The 17,929-nt window shown below is 41.2% G+C and overlaps 2 protein-coding genes across 3 annotated transcripts in view; both read right to left on the bottom strand.

Annotated features, from left to right (window-relative positions):
• The window catches only part of TXNDC15 (thioredoxin domain containing 15), a 3,554-nt gene extending 3,203 nt beyond the window's left edge, over nucleotides 1-351 (bottom strand). Inside the window, exon 1 of the mRNA XM_009891409.1 lies at nucleotides 289-351. Coding sequence (XP_009889711.1) covers nucleotides 289-351 — 63 coding nt within the window. The remainder of the gene's footprint in view (nucleotides 1-288) is intronic.
• A 5,777-nt stretch (nucleotides 352-6,128) lies between these two features.
• LOC104291678 (chromosome unknown open reading frame, human C5orf24) lies at nucleotides 6,129-11,879 on the bottom strand. Of its 2 annotated transcripts, none has more exons than XM_009890952.1 (2): nucleotides 9,066-9,493; nucleotides 6,129-7,164 (listed from the first exon to the last, which is right to left on the bottom strand). In XM_009890952.1, exons 1-2 carry the CDS (start codon nucleotides 9,490-9,492, stop codon nucleotides 7,124-7,126), a joined length of 468 nt encoding a protein of 155 aa, XP_009889254.1. In that variant the 5' UTR covers nucleotide 9,493; the 3' UTR covers nucleotides 6,129-7,123. The 2 variants fall into 2 exon arrangements, with proteins under 2 accessions (XP_009889254.1, XP_009889245.1); XM_009890943.1 differs by lacking the exon at nucleotides 6,129-7,164 and adding an exon at nucleotides 11,847-11,879 and having other exon boundaries at nucleotides 8,543-9,495.
• Nucleotides 11,880-17,929: the final 6,050 nt, after the last annotated feature.

The raw sequence follows: 17,929 nt of genomic DNA, 5'->3' as shown, positions 1-17,929 counted from the left end.
TCCTCCTCCGACCGCTCTCCGTGCTAGTGTCTCTGTGGGAGAGGCCTCCGGGCGGGCGGGGGGAACAGCGCAGGCCGCAGCGGCGGCGACACGATCGCCACAGCGGCCTTCGTGTGCGGGCTCCAGAAATACCGCCCGCTGTCTGTGATGGTCACACGAGGGGACAGGAATCGGCTGGCGCTCAGCAGTAAAACACGAGAGAATTCAGCTCAGGTCCCAGTCTCTGCCACTATTAAATACAAATAGTGTGTTTTTAAATGAAGTTCTCTCGTGTCAGCCCGGCTGAACCCGCCTGCGCAGCAGCGACACGGGTTCATTTGTGCTGTCTTCGCAGCCCAGGGCCAAGTCCATCGACAACTGTACCGACACGGTGTAACAAGTTACGGTCTGCTGACGCTGCTGGAGGTCATCAGGCATTTCACTGTTGATTTAAATTAGTTCAGGTCAAAAATTCTTGCAACGAGGGAAATGTCATCCTGAGGACTTGACAGGATGTTATGATTGAAGGGTAATTGAGCGGGCACAGAAACGCGCCCTGTAATTCATTCCAAAAGAGTGTTTTGTTACAACCCGGTATCGCAGCCCTAAGGGCTTGCTGTGAGCAGGTCTGCCCGAGGAAGGATTTGCCTACGTCCACCCACTATAGAAAAGCACAGAGTCAGTTTGGGATGTTTGCACATGAAAACTAAATTTTAACCTACAGCCAGGCTGGGGTAAGGGTAAAAGGCTGCAAACTAAAGGCATAGTTTTTAAAGCAAAAAAGAAAAGATGAGCTCTTGTCCATCAGCATACTACCAACGCTCCCAGGCTGAAAGGCAAGATAAGTATTGTGGTATTTCTTTCAAGGAAATAACATAATATTCCTCCTGTCACAGAATTAGTACTTTGTTTCCGTTTAATAGTGAAGCTTCAGGACTATTTGTGGCATTTTGAAAATGAACATAGTTACTTCAAGATCCCCCAGTTTTTACCATGTTTCTTCAAACTGCCAGCACCACACAATGAGATTTTGCCAAAACTGCATCTGTCAAAAAGTGAATGAAAATCATGAATTACAAGAGTATGAACCATACACGCACACAGGCAAAAAAGCAAGGAAAACACTGTACATGAGCATAGATGGAGATGGGTGTCCCCTTTATTACAGAAATTAGATTTTTGTCTTTGTTTTTACTAGGGGACACTTCTCCAACTCTGTTCTTTCTCAAAATGCACATTTTCTTGCTTGGAAGGTTTTTTTTCTTTCAAAGTCCCGTTTGCATAAGCATTAATATTGAGGACATAAAAGTCTAAAGATATAAAACATGAGGATTGCACATAGAGAGAAAATATTTAATTAGACCAGCTGACACAGACCAAGCAAGCAAGCTTGAAAGCAGAAGCCCGTAAGGAATTCAAGCTGGTGCAGATGAGTCAGGAAAAAGCTGCCCCATTCCCAATTTTCCTTATCTTTGGTTTGGAGAAAGTGGCATTTTCAACTTGAAAACAATTTTCCTTGTCCTGGCCAAGGACTGCGTGCGGTTCCCAGCTCTCGGCTCTGTGCCGTCAGGGTCTGGCATCTCCCCTACCGCAGCCCTGGATGGTGTTGGGTCTCAAACATGGGGGATAATGTTCCAAACCTTTAAAATAACAGATAGCTTTCTGGCAGCATACCTCCAGCTGAGACACTTCTGTGGATTTAATCCTAACCGTAACACAAATCAAAAGGTTTGTGCAAAATTGTATTCTTCTTTACGGTGACTATAGTAAGTAATCTGTTAATGGAACGCTGATGTACTCCCAAGAATTAGGTATGATAAAGCCTGACTATCTCTAACTCGCAACAAACATGCTATCCTGGTGCTTATGTATTACAAAGAAGGCACATTTCTTATGATGCCTGCCAGTTTTGTTGCAGAACTGTTTTCAGTGGCTTACATTTTTCTGATTTTTAATGCCAAATGTCTGTTTTCAGGAAAAAAGTCTAGTAAAAAAATACATTGTTTTGCATCTATTAAAAAATCTTGGACACGTTATAAAAGCTCTGTTTGCTAGGGAACGATCTGAAGTTTAGCAAAGAGGAAGATTTGCAAAACATGAGTCTTTTGTTCCACCCATGAATAAACACCAAAACTCAGTGGTCATTTGTGCATCTTAGATTCCAGGAGCTGGACTTCTCCCCTCCCCAGATTTTAGTTGCGCTGGGCAAGCTCCTTCATGGCAAGAGATGGAGCAAAAGAGGACACAGACTGGGACAAAGAGGCAATGCCAGCACCTTCACCAAGACCAAGGGTTCTACTTGTGTAATCCTGACACGTCCTCACAGCGATGAAATTCTGTATATTCAGTGGCGCAAAGGTGAAGTAGAATAAAAACACGACGAGCATTCAAGTCAGGAGTGCCGGCTGAGGTTGCACAGGCAACTTAAACCTATACCTATATTTGGGACGTGTAACTTTGCAATCTTTGTTTTCTCAGTGTGGCTGCAGTTGACTATTTTTATTTAAGAATTCGACTACTTGAAGCAGCAAATACACATTTGAATATTATGCATATCTCAAAGGTCTACTCTAAGTAATCAAACTTGCACTAATTGTTACTATGATATTTTTTCACTAATTACAACAAACTTTTGTGGTATGAAAAAAACCAACATGAAAGGCAGAATGATTTATCTGCCTCAAATCATTTAAACAACACTTAAGAATTCCACAACATTTTTCAGCTTCAAAGTAGTTAAACTAATAGTTCCTTCCAGCAATCCTGCAAGATAAGCCAATATTTTTGCCGTGTTTTTACCGATGGGGAAGAGGAGACATTGCCATCCCTAGGCCATGCAGGGAACCTGGGCAAGAGCCAACTCCAGAACGCAGTAGCTTTTGGGCTGCCAATTCAGTACGGTCAGGCCACACCTCTCTCTTAAATGTTAAACAATAAACACAGAGCCAAAGGCAGAACCCTGATAAAAATAGCATGCAATGCAAGGCAGCGAGTCAGCCCTTTACTTTTAGGCATTACAGCTTTAAATGATTAACTGTCAAGAACAATCTTCATTTGTCTTGGTCCAAAACCACACTCTGTTGAGCCGGCATATTTAATAGGTATGATATCACTACTTCACCCTGTACTATTTGTGCTACTTTAAGAGATCACACTGAGGAGGTACAAAACCATAAAAATGCCAGTCCAGCCCCAAAGCAAGCCTTGGTGTCTCATCATACACATAAATGAAATTATTAAAAGATATAACCGTCTTAAAGACTCCTTCAAGATGTCCAGCTTGAGTAGCTGACACCCCAGCACTGCTAGTCTGTCACCATGAATAAATCACAAACTGGTCCTGGCATCAGAAACTGCACCTGGCCTCGCACACCAACTGCGTGTCGAGGGAACAGGCTGCATTGCGACTTCTACCGCTCAGTTCATTACATGGCAGAGAACACAGCAGCCACGGAAGCAGTCAAGCGACTTCTAATGCAGCTGAAAAGCCTGTATTCTTGTACGACATAATTTATGACCGACTTAATATCTAATATTTAAGGTTTCATTACAACCGAGAAAAGAATCCATTCCACTCAAAGAACCACATCCAGGAACTGATTTTTAGACCAGGACATGGCAGACTGTAGTTGAACTCTGTTCTGAACATCGCCGGTCACCTTGAAAACCAAATATTTAGGATGACTAGAATGGCCAACACACACAAAAAAAAAAAGGCATCAGGTGTCTTTTTCAGGTAAAAGCAACTTGAAAGTCTGCAAAATAACTGCAGCTGTCATTTAAACCATTTCAACTCTAAAGGTATTCAAGGCTTTTGAAAGTACATGGAGGAGAAAACAGAGGGTGCTGGAGAGCGAGGGGAGGACGCACATCCAGCAGTCTAGATTGCAGCTTCTGGCAGGCAGGGCTGCGCAGCTTCCCCCAAAGTTACGGAAAAACTTCAGTAGGGGAGTGGGGGAAGGAAAGGAAAAAAAAAAAAAAAAAAAAAAAGAGGCATTGGGGGGTACGCAGAGCAAATCTTACCAAAAAATTGGAATATTGCTAGAATACAGGGATAAATACATCTTATTCATCACAGAATAATTAATAATGACCGCAATTCCATGAAGTTTAGTTTATGAGTACTCTCAAATTGATTTCCATGTGCCACAGAGGAAAAACCAGTTAGCAACTTACTATTTATATGTACATAGCTATAACTCCTTTCCTCCACTCTTCTTATATTTGAGTGAAAGGGTAAGAACAATTAAGTTACTGTATCAGCATTTTCAAGTCACTAAAAAATAAGCAACATTCCTCTATTTTCTGATACCTGAGAATTCATACAAGCCTTTTGCCTTAATTAAAATATATGGGACTTGCCCGTAACAAGCAATGCACATCTCATACTGAAATTCAGAAAGCAAAGTACACTGGAAAGGTGGGCTTATTTATGCAATTTAAAAATCACACAATACAGTGGCCTCCCAACTCTCCCAAATCCTGTGTGCATTTTGAAGTCCACACAGGCACGAACACACTCAGTCTACTGCAGTCAGATTCAGTTACACTTTAGGGAGGCAACGGACAAGCACAACCAGCCGCCGGATTTTAAGTGAAATCTGTACAAGGTGTACCAAACATTTCAGTGCCAGTTCGAGTCCCTTAACTATGATTGAACCGTCGGGAGAACAAACAGCATTCCCATTTACAAGCGAGAAGGGCTAAGGCCATTGGTCTGGTAACGCTGTCAGTAGGCATCTGCAGCCAGAATTTAAAAGATAATTAAAAAAAAGACCGGAGAAAAAAATGTTAGGTTTTAAAGTATTAACTTTATTAATAAATATACATCCATATGATGATGTAAATACAGATCATGAACACTACTCCATTCCCATACACATAATTGCACACGAGTAGCTCAAGTTCATGGACATAAAAACATACACAGTATCTAGTCAGGCTTTTTACAGCAGAGGACGGGGTGCTGATACTAGTTATTTAACAGATTACTGTTTTACCCAAAGTAAACCTGTGGAAAAGCAAATGATGAAAGATTAAAGTATCAGAAAGTGGTTCAAATTTCAGAATACAGCTTTATCTATTTGGATAAAAAGAAATCACAAGGAGAAAGGTCTAGTCTCTACTAAAGTCATAAATATATTTAAGCAGTGTTAAAATATATGCATTAAAATAGAGAAGAATAAACTTCTTTTGTGGTCAGAAATGAAGTCTGCAGTTCAAAGTATTTATGATTGTTATCAAATGTTTTAACTGCCAACTCTAAGGATAGCGTGAAACATTATTATACACAGAACAAAGAATAGCAGAGTCACAGCTAATGAAACCATTGGACAAATGACTTCACATTGCTCTGCCTTTTAAAGCTCTTCAAAACTGGGGGAGGGAGTTAAATTCTCATCTGAATTACTCTGTGTATTGTAGTTCCAAGTAATTCTTTTCACAGACACATCACTTTTCACTGACAAGGCTTGGTTTTGTCCTGACTGAACTCTAAGATCTTACAGACAAAATTAAAATATATTCATTCAGAACAGAGATCTTTAATGGCTCTTGATACAGAGTTATTTTGATTAGTTCAAACTAAATCCAAGCTATAAAGAGCATTGCTTTAATGACAAAGCTAACTGCTGATTTTAAAAATACTCTTTGATATCAGTCAGCCACTTCTGATGATATCTGATTTTTTTTCTGCCAAAATATGGTGCTAGCATCTTGAATATGTCCAGTGCAAGACTTTATAGTAGCAAAATTATTTGGTTTTAAAGTTTAAGTAAATTTAATCAGAAACTGAATAGTAGTTACTATATGTATATTAAACAGTGAACTTGTATAGCATCATTAAGGAATAATAGCAAGCTAATACATTTCATTTATGTATAAATAAGACGTTAGAAACTTGATAATTAAAAGGAATTATTAAAACCAAACTTGACATTTAGATCTTCTGAACAGTGTTAACACACAACAGTGATCCTAGCTTATGAATAGCTGAATTATGATATATAATATAAAATAAGCAATTTACCTTACAAGTAATGTTTTTATACTATGGGGGGAAAAGGCCAGTTTTCCCATTGGTACTAATAAAGTTTAGGCATTAACATGCTGTTTCAGTGTTTGTCACGGAAAGAAAAGTGTGGAAAAAAAAGCACAATGTATTCTGCAGATTATACATCGGAAAAGCAGAAGTATTTGAAAATTCCGTTTCAGGTTGACTTTGAATCTCTTAGCTTCTTTTTTCTTCTCCTCACTGCATGGCACCAGTAAACTGCAGTCAGATAGAAAATAAACCAGCATTCGGAAATGCCCAGCAGTGCACTTCTGGTCTCCTTGCTAAATCTAGAGTGCCGAGCAGCCCGTTAGACTCTCTGAACACTTTTCTACTTTATGCTCATCATTTCACAATTGACAACGTTAATTGTTTTTTTACTGGGATTATATTCCACCTGATATAATTAATAAACACTGTAATGAACAGAAATTGCTTAGATGATTTCATTATTTCATCAGCATACTTGAATACAAAATTCATTACACTAGCAGAACAGCGATACATCTGCATTATCTCCTGACACACAGCACAGCACCATCGAGTCGATGCACAAGTGAGAAACGGAACAGGAGCAAACAGGATAAAGAGGAGGAGGTAAGAAGTGGAGTTTCTCCAAGGTACAGTGGTGACATGCAACACGTTCCTTGCCAGCGAGGTGTGACACTCCTGCAGTTACTACATTCAGCTGAAGAGGACTGCTTTCCCAGCTGAGTTCAGAAAGAACTTAAAGCAGTCTTTTGTTGAAAAATCATTTGATTAAAAACAGCCAATACAACACAGATCCTGAGGGTGAATTAACTCACATTAGCATTCTGCATGTGTCAGAAGTTACATCGTTCTGAGAAAGATTGCTAAATTTCAGACTTGCGAGTTTGTTGAAGAACAGAATGTATAACTGGATTTCATAGCTTCAGCATGAAGAAACTATTTTTAGTAGCAGTTTAGCTGCCATTAGTTCATCTATCGACTAAAGGAGCCATCCAGTACAGTTGAGGTTCATTGTCTGAGTTGCCAGTGCATACACAGTTCCCCCAAAACAATTCAACACACCTATTGTAAAGTACAGCATAAAGTCCAGCTCAATATGTGTTAGGCATCACTGGAACACCTGAAGGCTTGCTGCTTTTTTCCTGATAAAAAAGGTATGAAACATGACATCTGTTTCTTAAGTTGTCATCACTGAAATTAAGAGTTCTCATCAAAATGACAGCAGGCCAGAATAGCATTTATGTTAACAAAAATTATCAGCATCATTACTCATTCAGCACAGGCTCAATTAACCCAAATTTTTCTGCTCCCCCAAATCTGCAAACTCTATATATTCCCCCTCCCAAGATATTTGAAGCTACAAATTTATCAAAATGTCATATTATACGTGAAACAACTTAAACGTAAACTTTCTTCCAGATGGAGAAAAAAAAAAGCTTTAATTCCAGTAAAATAAATTTAGAACAAACAATATGCAACATTGATGATTGATTTCTCTGAAGTCTAGATTAAAGTATTTTACACACACACACACACACACACACTCTCTCTCACACTTAAAAAAAAATTAAACACACCCAGTTGAAAAATGGAACATTTCTTTTGGAAGGAGGGAAGGTTTTAGTTTGAGTCAAGAAAGGTATTTATAGTTAACCAACAAGGTTTTTTTTCAGCTTGCATGCATAGATGAATTACTCTATATCTGGGGTCTAGCAGTGCAGTAAACTGCATCCTGTTTGCATCAGCTATACAGTTTGCTTTTATAAATCATGAAAATGGTGTCCTTTGGTAGATATATAAGTTTCCATAACTTAAATATAGTATAAGTGTCAAACAACGAAATAACTGTATTTCCAGGAATATCTGGCAAAACTAAGTCTGAAAACTTGGCAACAGTGTCTATTTAAAAAGTTTAATTTGTAAACATTATAGATTAATACTTTAAAAGCTATTAAACTGTCACCACCTAAGCACAGATTTTAAAGGCAAAAAACAGTGTAAATAGCTATTTACAGATTTAAGAACATACTGCTTGATATTAAACAAGTGTGTAACTAGAATGAACAGTACTTAATTTCTTATAAAATATTTCAAATTTCAAAGAATTATTTGTGGTTTGGTATATGTACTATTAGGCATTTCAAAATTACAGAGCAGAATCCTGTAACAGCATAACTAAAAGAACAGCTATCACCTAAAGGCAAATTAGCTTGTATTAATAAGGCGCTGTGAAGCTGTGACGCGCTGTACAAATGCTCAGTTTCCTTTAGTATTTTCAAAAATATTTTTGGAGTATTAGTTGAAATTGTCTTACTGCTACAACTCCAGAAAACTCCAGAAACAAGAGCCACCTGAAATCAGCACTATAGAAAAAAGGTTGGGGTTTTTTGTTTGTTTTTTTTTTTTTTTTTAAATATCTATTTGAGGTCTGTAGAAGCTCCCGCAGAAGTGGAAAATATAGCTTGCTGCTTTCTTTATCAATTTTTCTTATCAAGTGATAACTCACCTGGCTAAGTTCCTTATTGTGGGATAGGCCACATCATGAACCAACAGCCAGCTAATTCTGTCCTCCTTATTTCAATTATTTAATGCATAACCATACAACTAGATTTACCAGAAATTGAATGTAAAAGTAGGGACATGGACATTACGTAAGTATCGACACCAAGGCATATGCAACACTTCATACTTGCTTATAAATTATGACTTAAAACCAACAAAACCCCCTTTAAACCAGTGCCTTCTTAACATTGCTTTAAGTTACTGAATTGCACTCGTACGCTATGGCATTATTTGAATAAAAATAAAATCTAGAAACTCAGGCAAACACTACAACAAAATGCAAGAAACATGCCAAAATTCAGAGTAAAGCAGATTAGTAAGGAGTTACTAATTCCCTCCTTTCATTCATTAGGCTGTTTCATTTTGCTGCTAGTTTCACCAGCAGCGTGTACTCCTCTGTTATGCACCATAGGGTAGGGAAAAGCTGCACTGCCACACGTATAACTTAGATTTGCAAGCCGTGATAGAGCTTTAATGCTACCTGGAGGTCTGCCTGGGCTGACTTTGTATCCTGCTGCTTTAGTTGTACCCAAGGGTCTGCCTGGACTTGTCTTAAATCCAGCTGCTTTGGTGGTCCCCAGGGGTCGACCTGTGCTGGTTCGGTACCCTGCTGATTTTGTGGTCCCTGACGGCCTTCCACGTTTACCAGATCGGTTGAGGTTTTTCTTTTTCTTTAGTTCATCTTTTGTCTCTATATTCCTGCCACTTGTGGTCTGCAAGTGCGATTCGTTCAACGCATCTTGTCTCTGGCACGCAATTGGTTTGTGGCTGACTGCGTGGCTGTATTTACTTTGCTGCGTGGCATACAAGTCAAACTGATCGGCAGATCTCACATTGTCTTCGTTAAGGCAAGAACTCTTGCCGGTCCCACAGAAAGCTGTATTACTGCTGGCAACAGGGTGCATCATTTTCTACCAAAAATAAGAGAGACAAATATGTATCAACATATAATAATACTACAGCATTCCACAAGTAAGAATCTTTCAAAAGCTACCTCTGTTTCTTAAAATTAGTCCAAACTACTTTGTCTATTTTTAGTAAACAGTATTGATGTCAGTAAATTACTTTTTAAAATGAGTTTTATTACGCTTTCACTTGAGGTTTTGCACGGTAACCTTTACACATAGTTAAAAATGACAATTTAAACCATGTATTATTCAGATAGGTATAATTAGGGAAGAGTACGTTAAAGAACTGAACAAAAGCATTTCAGCAAACAAGATATACAACATCCACTTACCCACTGCAATTTCAAAACCTTTCTAACTGAATCTCCTCTCTTCCCTAAGGGCAAATTGTGCCTGACAAATTCGGTGGCTGTCATGGTTTAACCCCAGCCAGCAACAAGGTCGGGGTTGGGGCAATCCCAAGCACAAATCCAGGTTGGCCAGAGAATGGATTCAGAACAGCCCTGAGGAGAAGGACTTGGGAGTGTCGGTGGGTGAGAAGCTCCCCGTGAGCCGGCGATGTGCGCTGGCAGCCCAGCGAGCCCCCCGCACCCCGGGCTGCATCCCCAGCAGCGTGGCCAGCAGGGCGAGGGGGGATTGTGCCCCTCTGCTGCGCTCTGCTCTGGGGAGACCCCCCTGCAGTGCTGCCTCCAGCTCGGGGGGTCCCACCAGCAGAAGGACACGGAGCTGTTGGAGCGGGGCCAGAGGAGGCCCCGGAGATGCTGGGAGGGCTGGAGCCCCTCTGCTGGGAGAGTTGGGGGGTTCAGCCTGGAGAAGAGAAGGCGAAAAAGGGGAGACCTCAGAGCCCCTTCCAGTGCCTAAAGGGGCTCCAGGAGAGCTGGGGAGGGACTCTGCATCAGGGAGGGGAGCCACGGGATGAGGGGGAACGGTTTTAAACTGAAAGAGGGGAGATTGAGATGAGATATGAGGAAGAAATTCTTTCCTGTGAGGGTGGTGATCCCCTGGGGCAGGTTGCCCCGAGAAGCTGTGGCTGCCCCCTCCCTGGAGGTGTTCAGGGCCAGGTTGGACGGGGCTTGGAGAAACGTGGGCTGGTGGGAGGTGGCCCAGCTGATGGCAGGGGGTCGGAACTAGATGATCCTTAAGGTCTCTTCCAACCCAAGCCATTCTATCATTCTGTGCTAAAACCCTATCTTCAGGACGGTAGAAGGGTGACTCTCACCCGCATGTTACTGCAGGCTAACCTCAGTTCCAATGGACAAACTGATGTCCAGCTGCTAGAAGCCACGCAGGGTCACTGTCACAGTCACAAGCAACTATTTCTAAGTAAATTGGTTATGCTTACATCCATCATATCAAATCCCTGCAGCACAGGTACTAGGGTAGAATCACAACAATTAACAATATTACTGATATTCTAAATTTTTTTTACTATTGATGCTTCTAAATACCAACTGCACAGGTACTGCCTGAGATCTCTTAATAGTGGCAATACCATAAGAAGCCAGTAAGCCACTCAAGGAGCAACATGATGGTATTTTCACCCATTCAACTGTATCAGTTCTACAATTTAATGAGCTGCAAATACTCAGTTTAAGATAATAATATTTAGCCACACTGAAGACAAGATTAAGCTGATCAATATCTGGCACATCAGAGTACTTCTACGCCCTACAGTCATGCTTAGGACACCAAATATTTCTTCCTGTGGTAAATTTCTCTAGTAGATAAGTTCTGGAAGATTTATTGTATTTCCCCTGCAGTCGCTCTGGAATATCACCTACAGCATCCCAATTTAAATTCTACCATTGATTACTGGAATTTATCTGGCAGTTATGAATGTCTCCTCCCAGCGAAAGAGAAAGCGTACAGCAGAGACGGTCTATTTACCCAGGAGTAAATCCCCATGCCCTTTCCTTCTGACTTCCTGCTGTAACACCCAATTTACCTTGGCTTGTCAAATGCGCATTACCATGTGTGCACTACTCTTGTGCAAATATATGAATATGGTTTTATGTCAAATAGTGAAATTATGATAGTAATACAGTTTAAATATTAGACAGTTCCAGCAGAGATTATCTGAGTGCTACCATTCTGGTGTGGTAAGTGGAGTAAAGTGGAAAAAACATGAAACCACTGTTATTGCAGGTGTTGACTAGCAAATGAAACAACTAAGAATAATTAGCAAGCCTGCACTTAGCAAAGAACAAAGGAAGTAAGCTACAGGTCAAGAGACCAGACAGACTTTTCTGTGCAGCAATAAAAGCGAAGCTTAAAGTTTTCTGTAATCAGCAGCAAAAAAATGTTACCTTCCTCTAACCCTACTAGAATAGGGTCCCTGCTGTCACAAAAAATACCTGAGATTTTTCATGATACATGATTGCAAACATAAGGGTTCTGATAATGTACTTCTGCTGCTGAGAGAGTAAGCCCAGCGGCTCTGAAAGGCTATTCATCTGTTTGTTGATACACTAGAGAATACTTGGAGCGGTTAGCAGCATTCTTGTCTCTGTGCTCACTTTAAACACAGGAATACTGGCTTCAGCCCCAAAAAGCAAGCCGCTCCGAGCTCGGCTGCCACAAAGAAGGATCAGTTCAGCTGCCCAGCATCTGAGGAACACTCCAGAGCAGGGAGAAGGCACCGAATAAAGTGAGGCCCCCTGGTATTTCTCAGGAGACCAACCACTGCTCATACTCCTTCCTGTGTTACATTCTTATTCTCTGCTTTTTCTCCTCTTTAAAGTCAGGGGGATTTTTACTACAGAGCCCATCCATCTTTCCTGGGGAGAACCATTGCAGGTACTCCTAGACGGTGAATATATCCTGCTGTAACTGGCACACGTTGCAGCTTCATCACTATATCCATGTGGTTTGTGTCTACTGCAATATCCCTGAGAGCTCTCGACAAACACTAACTTTACATACAAAACCTGGCTAATGCTAGTTTACCTTCCATCTGGCAACAGCCAGTATCACTCTAATTGATGACAGAAGAAAGACGTACAAATCAGTAACTGTTTAAAATTTCTTATAAGAGGAAGCTTAAAAACCCCCACAATCTTCATGGAAGACTGCCAACGGTTTCTTTTTTTAATGCTCCCCCCCCCGCCTCTCTGCACCATTTTTCATCAAACCATGAAAATTTCAAGTAGTAGCCAAGGTTTGTATTCTGTGTTTTTTGATTTAAGACTTTTTTCCGAAAAGTTTAAAAAAGGAAATCTGTAATCAAGCTTAATTACCCTAACATGGACATCTCCAGCACAATTTTACTTCATTCACAGTACAGTGGGGAATAAAAGAATGTAGTGAATCTATCTGTAGAGTGGAAGCAGGTTTCCTGGCAGGGAGATATACAGTATAAATGAGAATTGGTGTAAAATGCAAAGCTATGCCAATTTAAAAATCACACTCTAGCTAAATTGTATAGCCAAACACATACAACTTCGTGTGCAAGCATTCTTAAATAAAACTGGCCAAAAAGTTTCCAGCAAAATGTAACTTTCTTGTTTTAAACCTGTGAATAAACACATAAAAAATATTTGCAACAGTTTACTTAAATATTTTTTTAAACTGATTCAACTGACTGGTTGAATGTGTAAACAAATAGTTAAGATGAGGCATTGTAGTAACGAAATTTAGTCGTATTTCAAAAAGATTTTTACTGGAAAGTGGCTGTAGAGGATTTCCTGCATGGATCCTTTTCTATCTGGTAATTTATTTCTATACAAATGCTGGGGAAGGGAGGAGACAACTGGATAAGCCAGCTTTGGGAAAAGAGAGGCAGCATTAGAGTTTCCTGTGCAATGAAGCACAGAAGCTCCGCCGCTGCTAGAAATAAAGAAAGAAACCGGACCATCCATCTGGGACCCACATATCTTTGCTGCAGGGGGATTTCTGGATGTGGTAACGACCCTTCCTTTTAAAAAATGACCCCACTTTTAAAGCCGCTGCACTGCCGCTCTCCTGAGTACCTGCCAAGTTAACCTGCTTTAGCACTGGTGAGGTGAGTCTGAAGTTTTGTTTTGCCCAGATGACAGCCAGGCTGCTGATCGGTCACTACATGACGTATGAGGCTGCCATTAAGATTTTTTTTTGGTATTTCACAGTCAACCTTTATATTGTTTGCTTTCTTCTGCTGGGAGATGAAACAGAAAGCATATTATAGGCCATACAGATATAGCAAGAACCTTAAGAAATTTCACCTAACTCCAGTGATATTACAGGTTTCAGACAGACAGAGCGAGTGTATCCTTGTATCCCTAAATACAAGTTAACATACTGCACAGTTCTAGCTGACAACTGCTAAAGATTCTGTTTCTGGTATGGCCCATCTCTCTAGGCTTGAAACTATGCAGAAAATCCCCATTCATTTCTTGTTCACTACACAAAATTTCAAGATCAAAGCTACTCAAATCACATTACATAAAAACACCCTCTTGGGTTACGACATGATGCTGTCTTTAGCTTTCAAACATCACGCCCTTTACCTTCTTCATGGGCAGAATTTAGCTGCCAGCGTAGAAAAAAAAAAAAGAAACTTTGATGAGCAGAGAAAAGTATGTGAGCCTCCTGGAACAGGCACTTGCTCATTAAATATTTTATACTGACTACTGGACCTGTGACCCATTATCTGCATTAAGCAGAATAATCAGTTCCAACCTAAGAAGCAGGCTCTGGTCTCACCCACCCCAGCCTGCTTTCTGTGACTACAGACTGGTTAGCACCAGAACAGACCTGACTCAGCAAGTGCTTTTGACTTCTGGTAAAAGACGCTTCAATCGGAACAAAAATGAACAAAACTGGAAGCACATCTATATTACAGCTTTTCAAATGACAAATACCAGGAAAGGTAAAGTCCTACAGGAGTAGGAGTCCCTGTCCAACAGGGACCATTTTGCCTTTAATGAGAGTTAGTATATAAAACCCACTCATTTTCCTGAAGTTTTCCACTGCCAAGTTTGTAATGATTTCAACAGTATTGACAGAGCTGTAGGAGGCTGCAGCAGTACATTTTCATCATCATCCAACCTCGCTGACAGCCAATATATACAAAGTATAAGACACTACTTAAAAACACAAGCAGCTACAAGTATTATTTCTGCACTAGTACTAGTCACTTCTACCAATTAAAACCGCCAGAGCGGAGCACAGGACCAGCTCTGTTCAAGATCTCTGCATAAAGAACGCTCTATGCCACGTACGACAGCGCAGGGGCTGCAGGCCCTGGGGAATACCAAAGTGGGCTCATTTTCTTTGCAGGGGGGAATTTAAGCAGCAGCAGCAATATTTTCCCTTTACAGATTGCAACAGAGATATGGCATTGGTTCTGCTCTTCCCTCTTAGGATAGCGGGTGTGAGAAATACTTTCATCACTCAGTTAAAAGAATGAATTATATCAATTTAATTTTTTTTCAAGCGTCCCTTTTATTGTTAACTCCTTTTCTACATGTTAACTCTTGCTAAAGTAGGGCCTTACCCAATTTTTAAAAACCCGTAACTGCTTGTTTTCACAATGTTGCACCTTACCTTGAGTATTCCCATAAATGTAAATATTTGAAAAATACTATGAAATCCTACCAGTGGCACAACATACACTGTAACACCTGAACCTACATTTGAAATCTAATCTACTCCTGAAGCTAGATAACCAGTTTCTCCAAACTGTGCTTATGAAGCACTTTCCACAGTTGATCGCATAGTATGTTTTTTCTCATCATTTGACACTAGGTACACTGTATTAAAAACACACAAAATAAAAGAAACGATTTCTTTACAGCACTGACTTGCTAGAGCTACTACATGACAACATGAGACTGCAAATTGAAGAGACAACATAATTTTGAAAACAATTTATTTCTCAATTATCCTTAGTGCAAAAAGACTCAGAAATTAAGAGTTCCCCAAGCAATAAAAAAACTTACAAGTACGGTCCTCCCCCCGGTGACCCAGGGTCATTTTCTTATGCAATGGAAGTTAAGGGAAGAGTTATTTGGAGTTGATATACCCATCCCCTTCAAATTCCTCTTCCCCAGACGTGCCAGGTGGAGGGGGAGCCTTTCCTTGCAAGGGGGCTGCGACTCCTGCTCCTTACTAGAGAGCTGCAACCTGGGTGCACCCCCGTGCCTCCCCGAGTTCAAGTCTTTTGAGACACCCCTGAAGAAACAGTGCTCTCCAAAGCCTAAGCACCAGCTTTGTATTAAGGACAGAGATCCGTGCTGCTCTCACAAAGATTAGATATTGTCAGGCACTAGCTAGGCTAAGTGTCAAGTAAACTGTGAACTTTTAGGGATCACTCATGACTTGATTGCAAAACCAGGCAAACAAGTAATTGTCAGGCTTTCTAACCTTAAAAAACGAGTAAGTCATATCCAAGGGCAGAGTGTCACTAGATGCTACTAACATCAGCAAGAATGTCAGCTGACTTCTTCCCACCTCAAAATTAAGATCATATAACTGTGTGATGATGAGAACAGGACACCTGAAAGGGTTAAGACAGCTTGACACAAATTACGGAAGATCATGTGAATGATTTAATTAACTGTGCAACTCCAAGTACACCGACACAATTGACAGTTTGGTTTCATAATCAATAGAAACCACTCTCAAGCCGCATTTTTTCTGAACAGGACAATCTTGTCCTTTCCTCTTCTCCCACATTCCCACTCCTTCTGCCAACACTAACTATTGTGCAAGAGCAAGACAAACCAACACCGGGGATCTGACCCAGGTGAAAACTAATCCAACAAGAAAGCAAAGGCAACAGTTGGCTGGCATTGAGGCAAGAGCGGAACAGAAACACACATTCCCATTAGAAGCGCAGGGACAGACTGAGGTCCCAGGTCAGCCTAAGCCGCGTGACTCACTGGCTGCCACTGACCCACTCGCCCACAGTCACAGTTACTTAAAAAACTAACCAGACTTCAAAAAGACGACTTTGACAACAGACTTAGAAGACCTGAAGGAAGGGTATGACAAGTCCCAGAGGCAGCAGAGGGAATGGAGGTTGGGGAAAACCCCCACAGCTGAGGATGTGGCAGCGCAGAATCAAGGCAGCCATCAGGCCAGACAGACTGGCTTAGAAGAGTAAGGTTGTGAAACTGCGCCCTGATTACTCTGTGGTTCTGTAATTACCAAACTTCAAGGCAACCCAAATATGCATATGAATGACGGAGCAGGTAAAGGTAGATCTTTATAAAGAAAGGATTATTAGTGTTTGTGAAATTGTTCTTTCACCTCAAGGAGCTATTCCCATGTAAACAGGAGCGGACCTCGCCATAGCCTAGAACAATGACTTTGAGGAGTTGGAGGTGCTTATTTATCTCCATGGGTGTTCTCGCCCACCCGCTCTTCTCCCCAGGGAACAGACCTCGCTGTAATCTAGAACAATAGCTCGCAGAGGCAAGAGGTGCTCATTCATCTCAGTGGGTGTTCTCACCTACCCTCTTCTCCTTCCCTCTCCTCCTCCTCCCACTAAAAGATTTTGAAGTTTAAGAGATGGATCAAACATCTCCTTCCTGATGGGCACTTCCACCGTGTTTCCCTGCGACGGGACTAGTGCAAAAGGCTCCAGACACTTGTCAACACACCCAAAGACAGCCACTGCAGCGTACTTAATGCTAGACTGCAGAAAGACAAAGTCCACTTGTTGAATCTGCTCAACAATGATCAATGGACAAACACGTGGGACTTTTTTTAAGGTTGCATCTAAAACCTGAAGGATACAGACAAAAAAATAAGTTGTAAGAGAAACTGTGGCATCTGCAGACTGAAATGGAAATAAAACATAATTTAAGAAATATAATAACCGAGTGTTCTTCCTACTCTTTCATCTCACAAAAAGCACGTGGATCAAGATAACTGTTACTTTCTCTGGAGAGATATCCAGAGAGAAATGCATGCAAGTTAAAGGTGCAACTGCTCACTAATTAATTACCCCAGAAGGGCTACGCACAAATAAGGGTGTACTAAACTATCTGTAACTATCTGCAAGAACATATACCGTTCACGTGCCTTATGCTAGAACGCAAAGTGGCACAGGAGGAACATATCAGAGGGTATCCAGACACCCTGACACGCAGGTGAATGAAGGCATTTGCCACTTGGAAATACATCCGTGGACTGTACGCGTGCATTAAGATCCCACAGGCCAAAAGAAATATCCCCTAAGTAAAAGCACTGCATATACACCGTCCCCACGCAGAAGAGCTGTGGGTGCTGAAGGGAATTATTAATTTCCGAGCACAGCGGAGAGGCCGGGCTGGGACGCAGCAGGAGGGCCCAGCTCCACCTGAAGAGGCCAAGGGCCAGCTGAGGGGACAAAGGGGTTGCCACCACAGCCGGTCGGCCAGGCGAGGATGGGGGTCGCCTCGCGTGTCACCTGTCTTGCGTGGGTGGCAAAAAACAGGGCCTGGACCAACACACACACACTCTCCCTCCTCCA

Source organism: Charadrius vociferus, unplaced genomic scaffold (assembly GCF_000708025.1).
Source record: "Charadrius vociferus isolate BGI_N301 unplaced genomic scaffold, ASM70802v2 scaffold370, whole genome shotgun sequence".
NCBI lineage: Eukaryota > Metazoa > Chordata > Aves > Charadriiformes > Charadriidae > Charadrius > Charadrius vociferus.
Note: the sequence above shows the minus strand (reverse complement) of the source record. Positions and strands in the feature narration are given on the sequence as shown.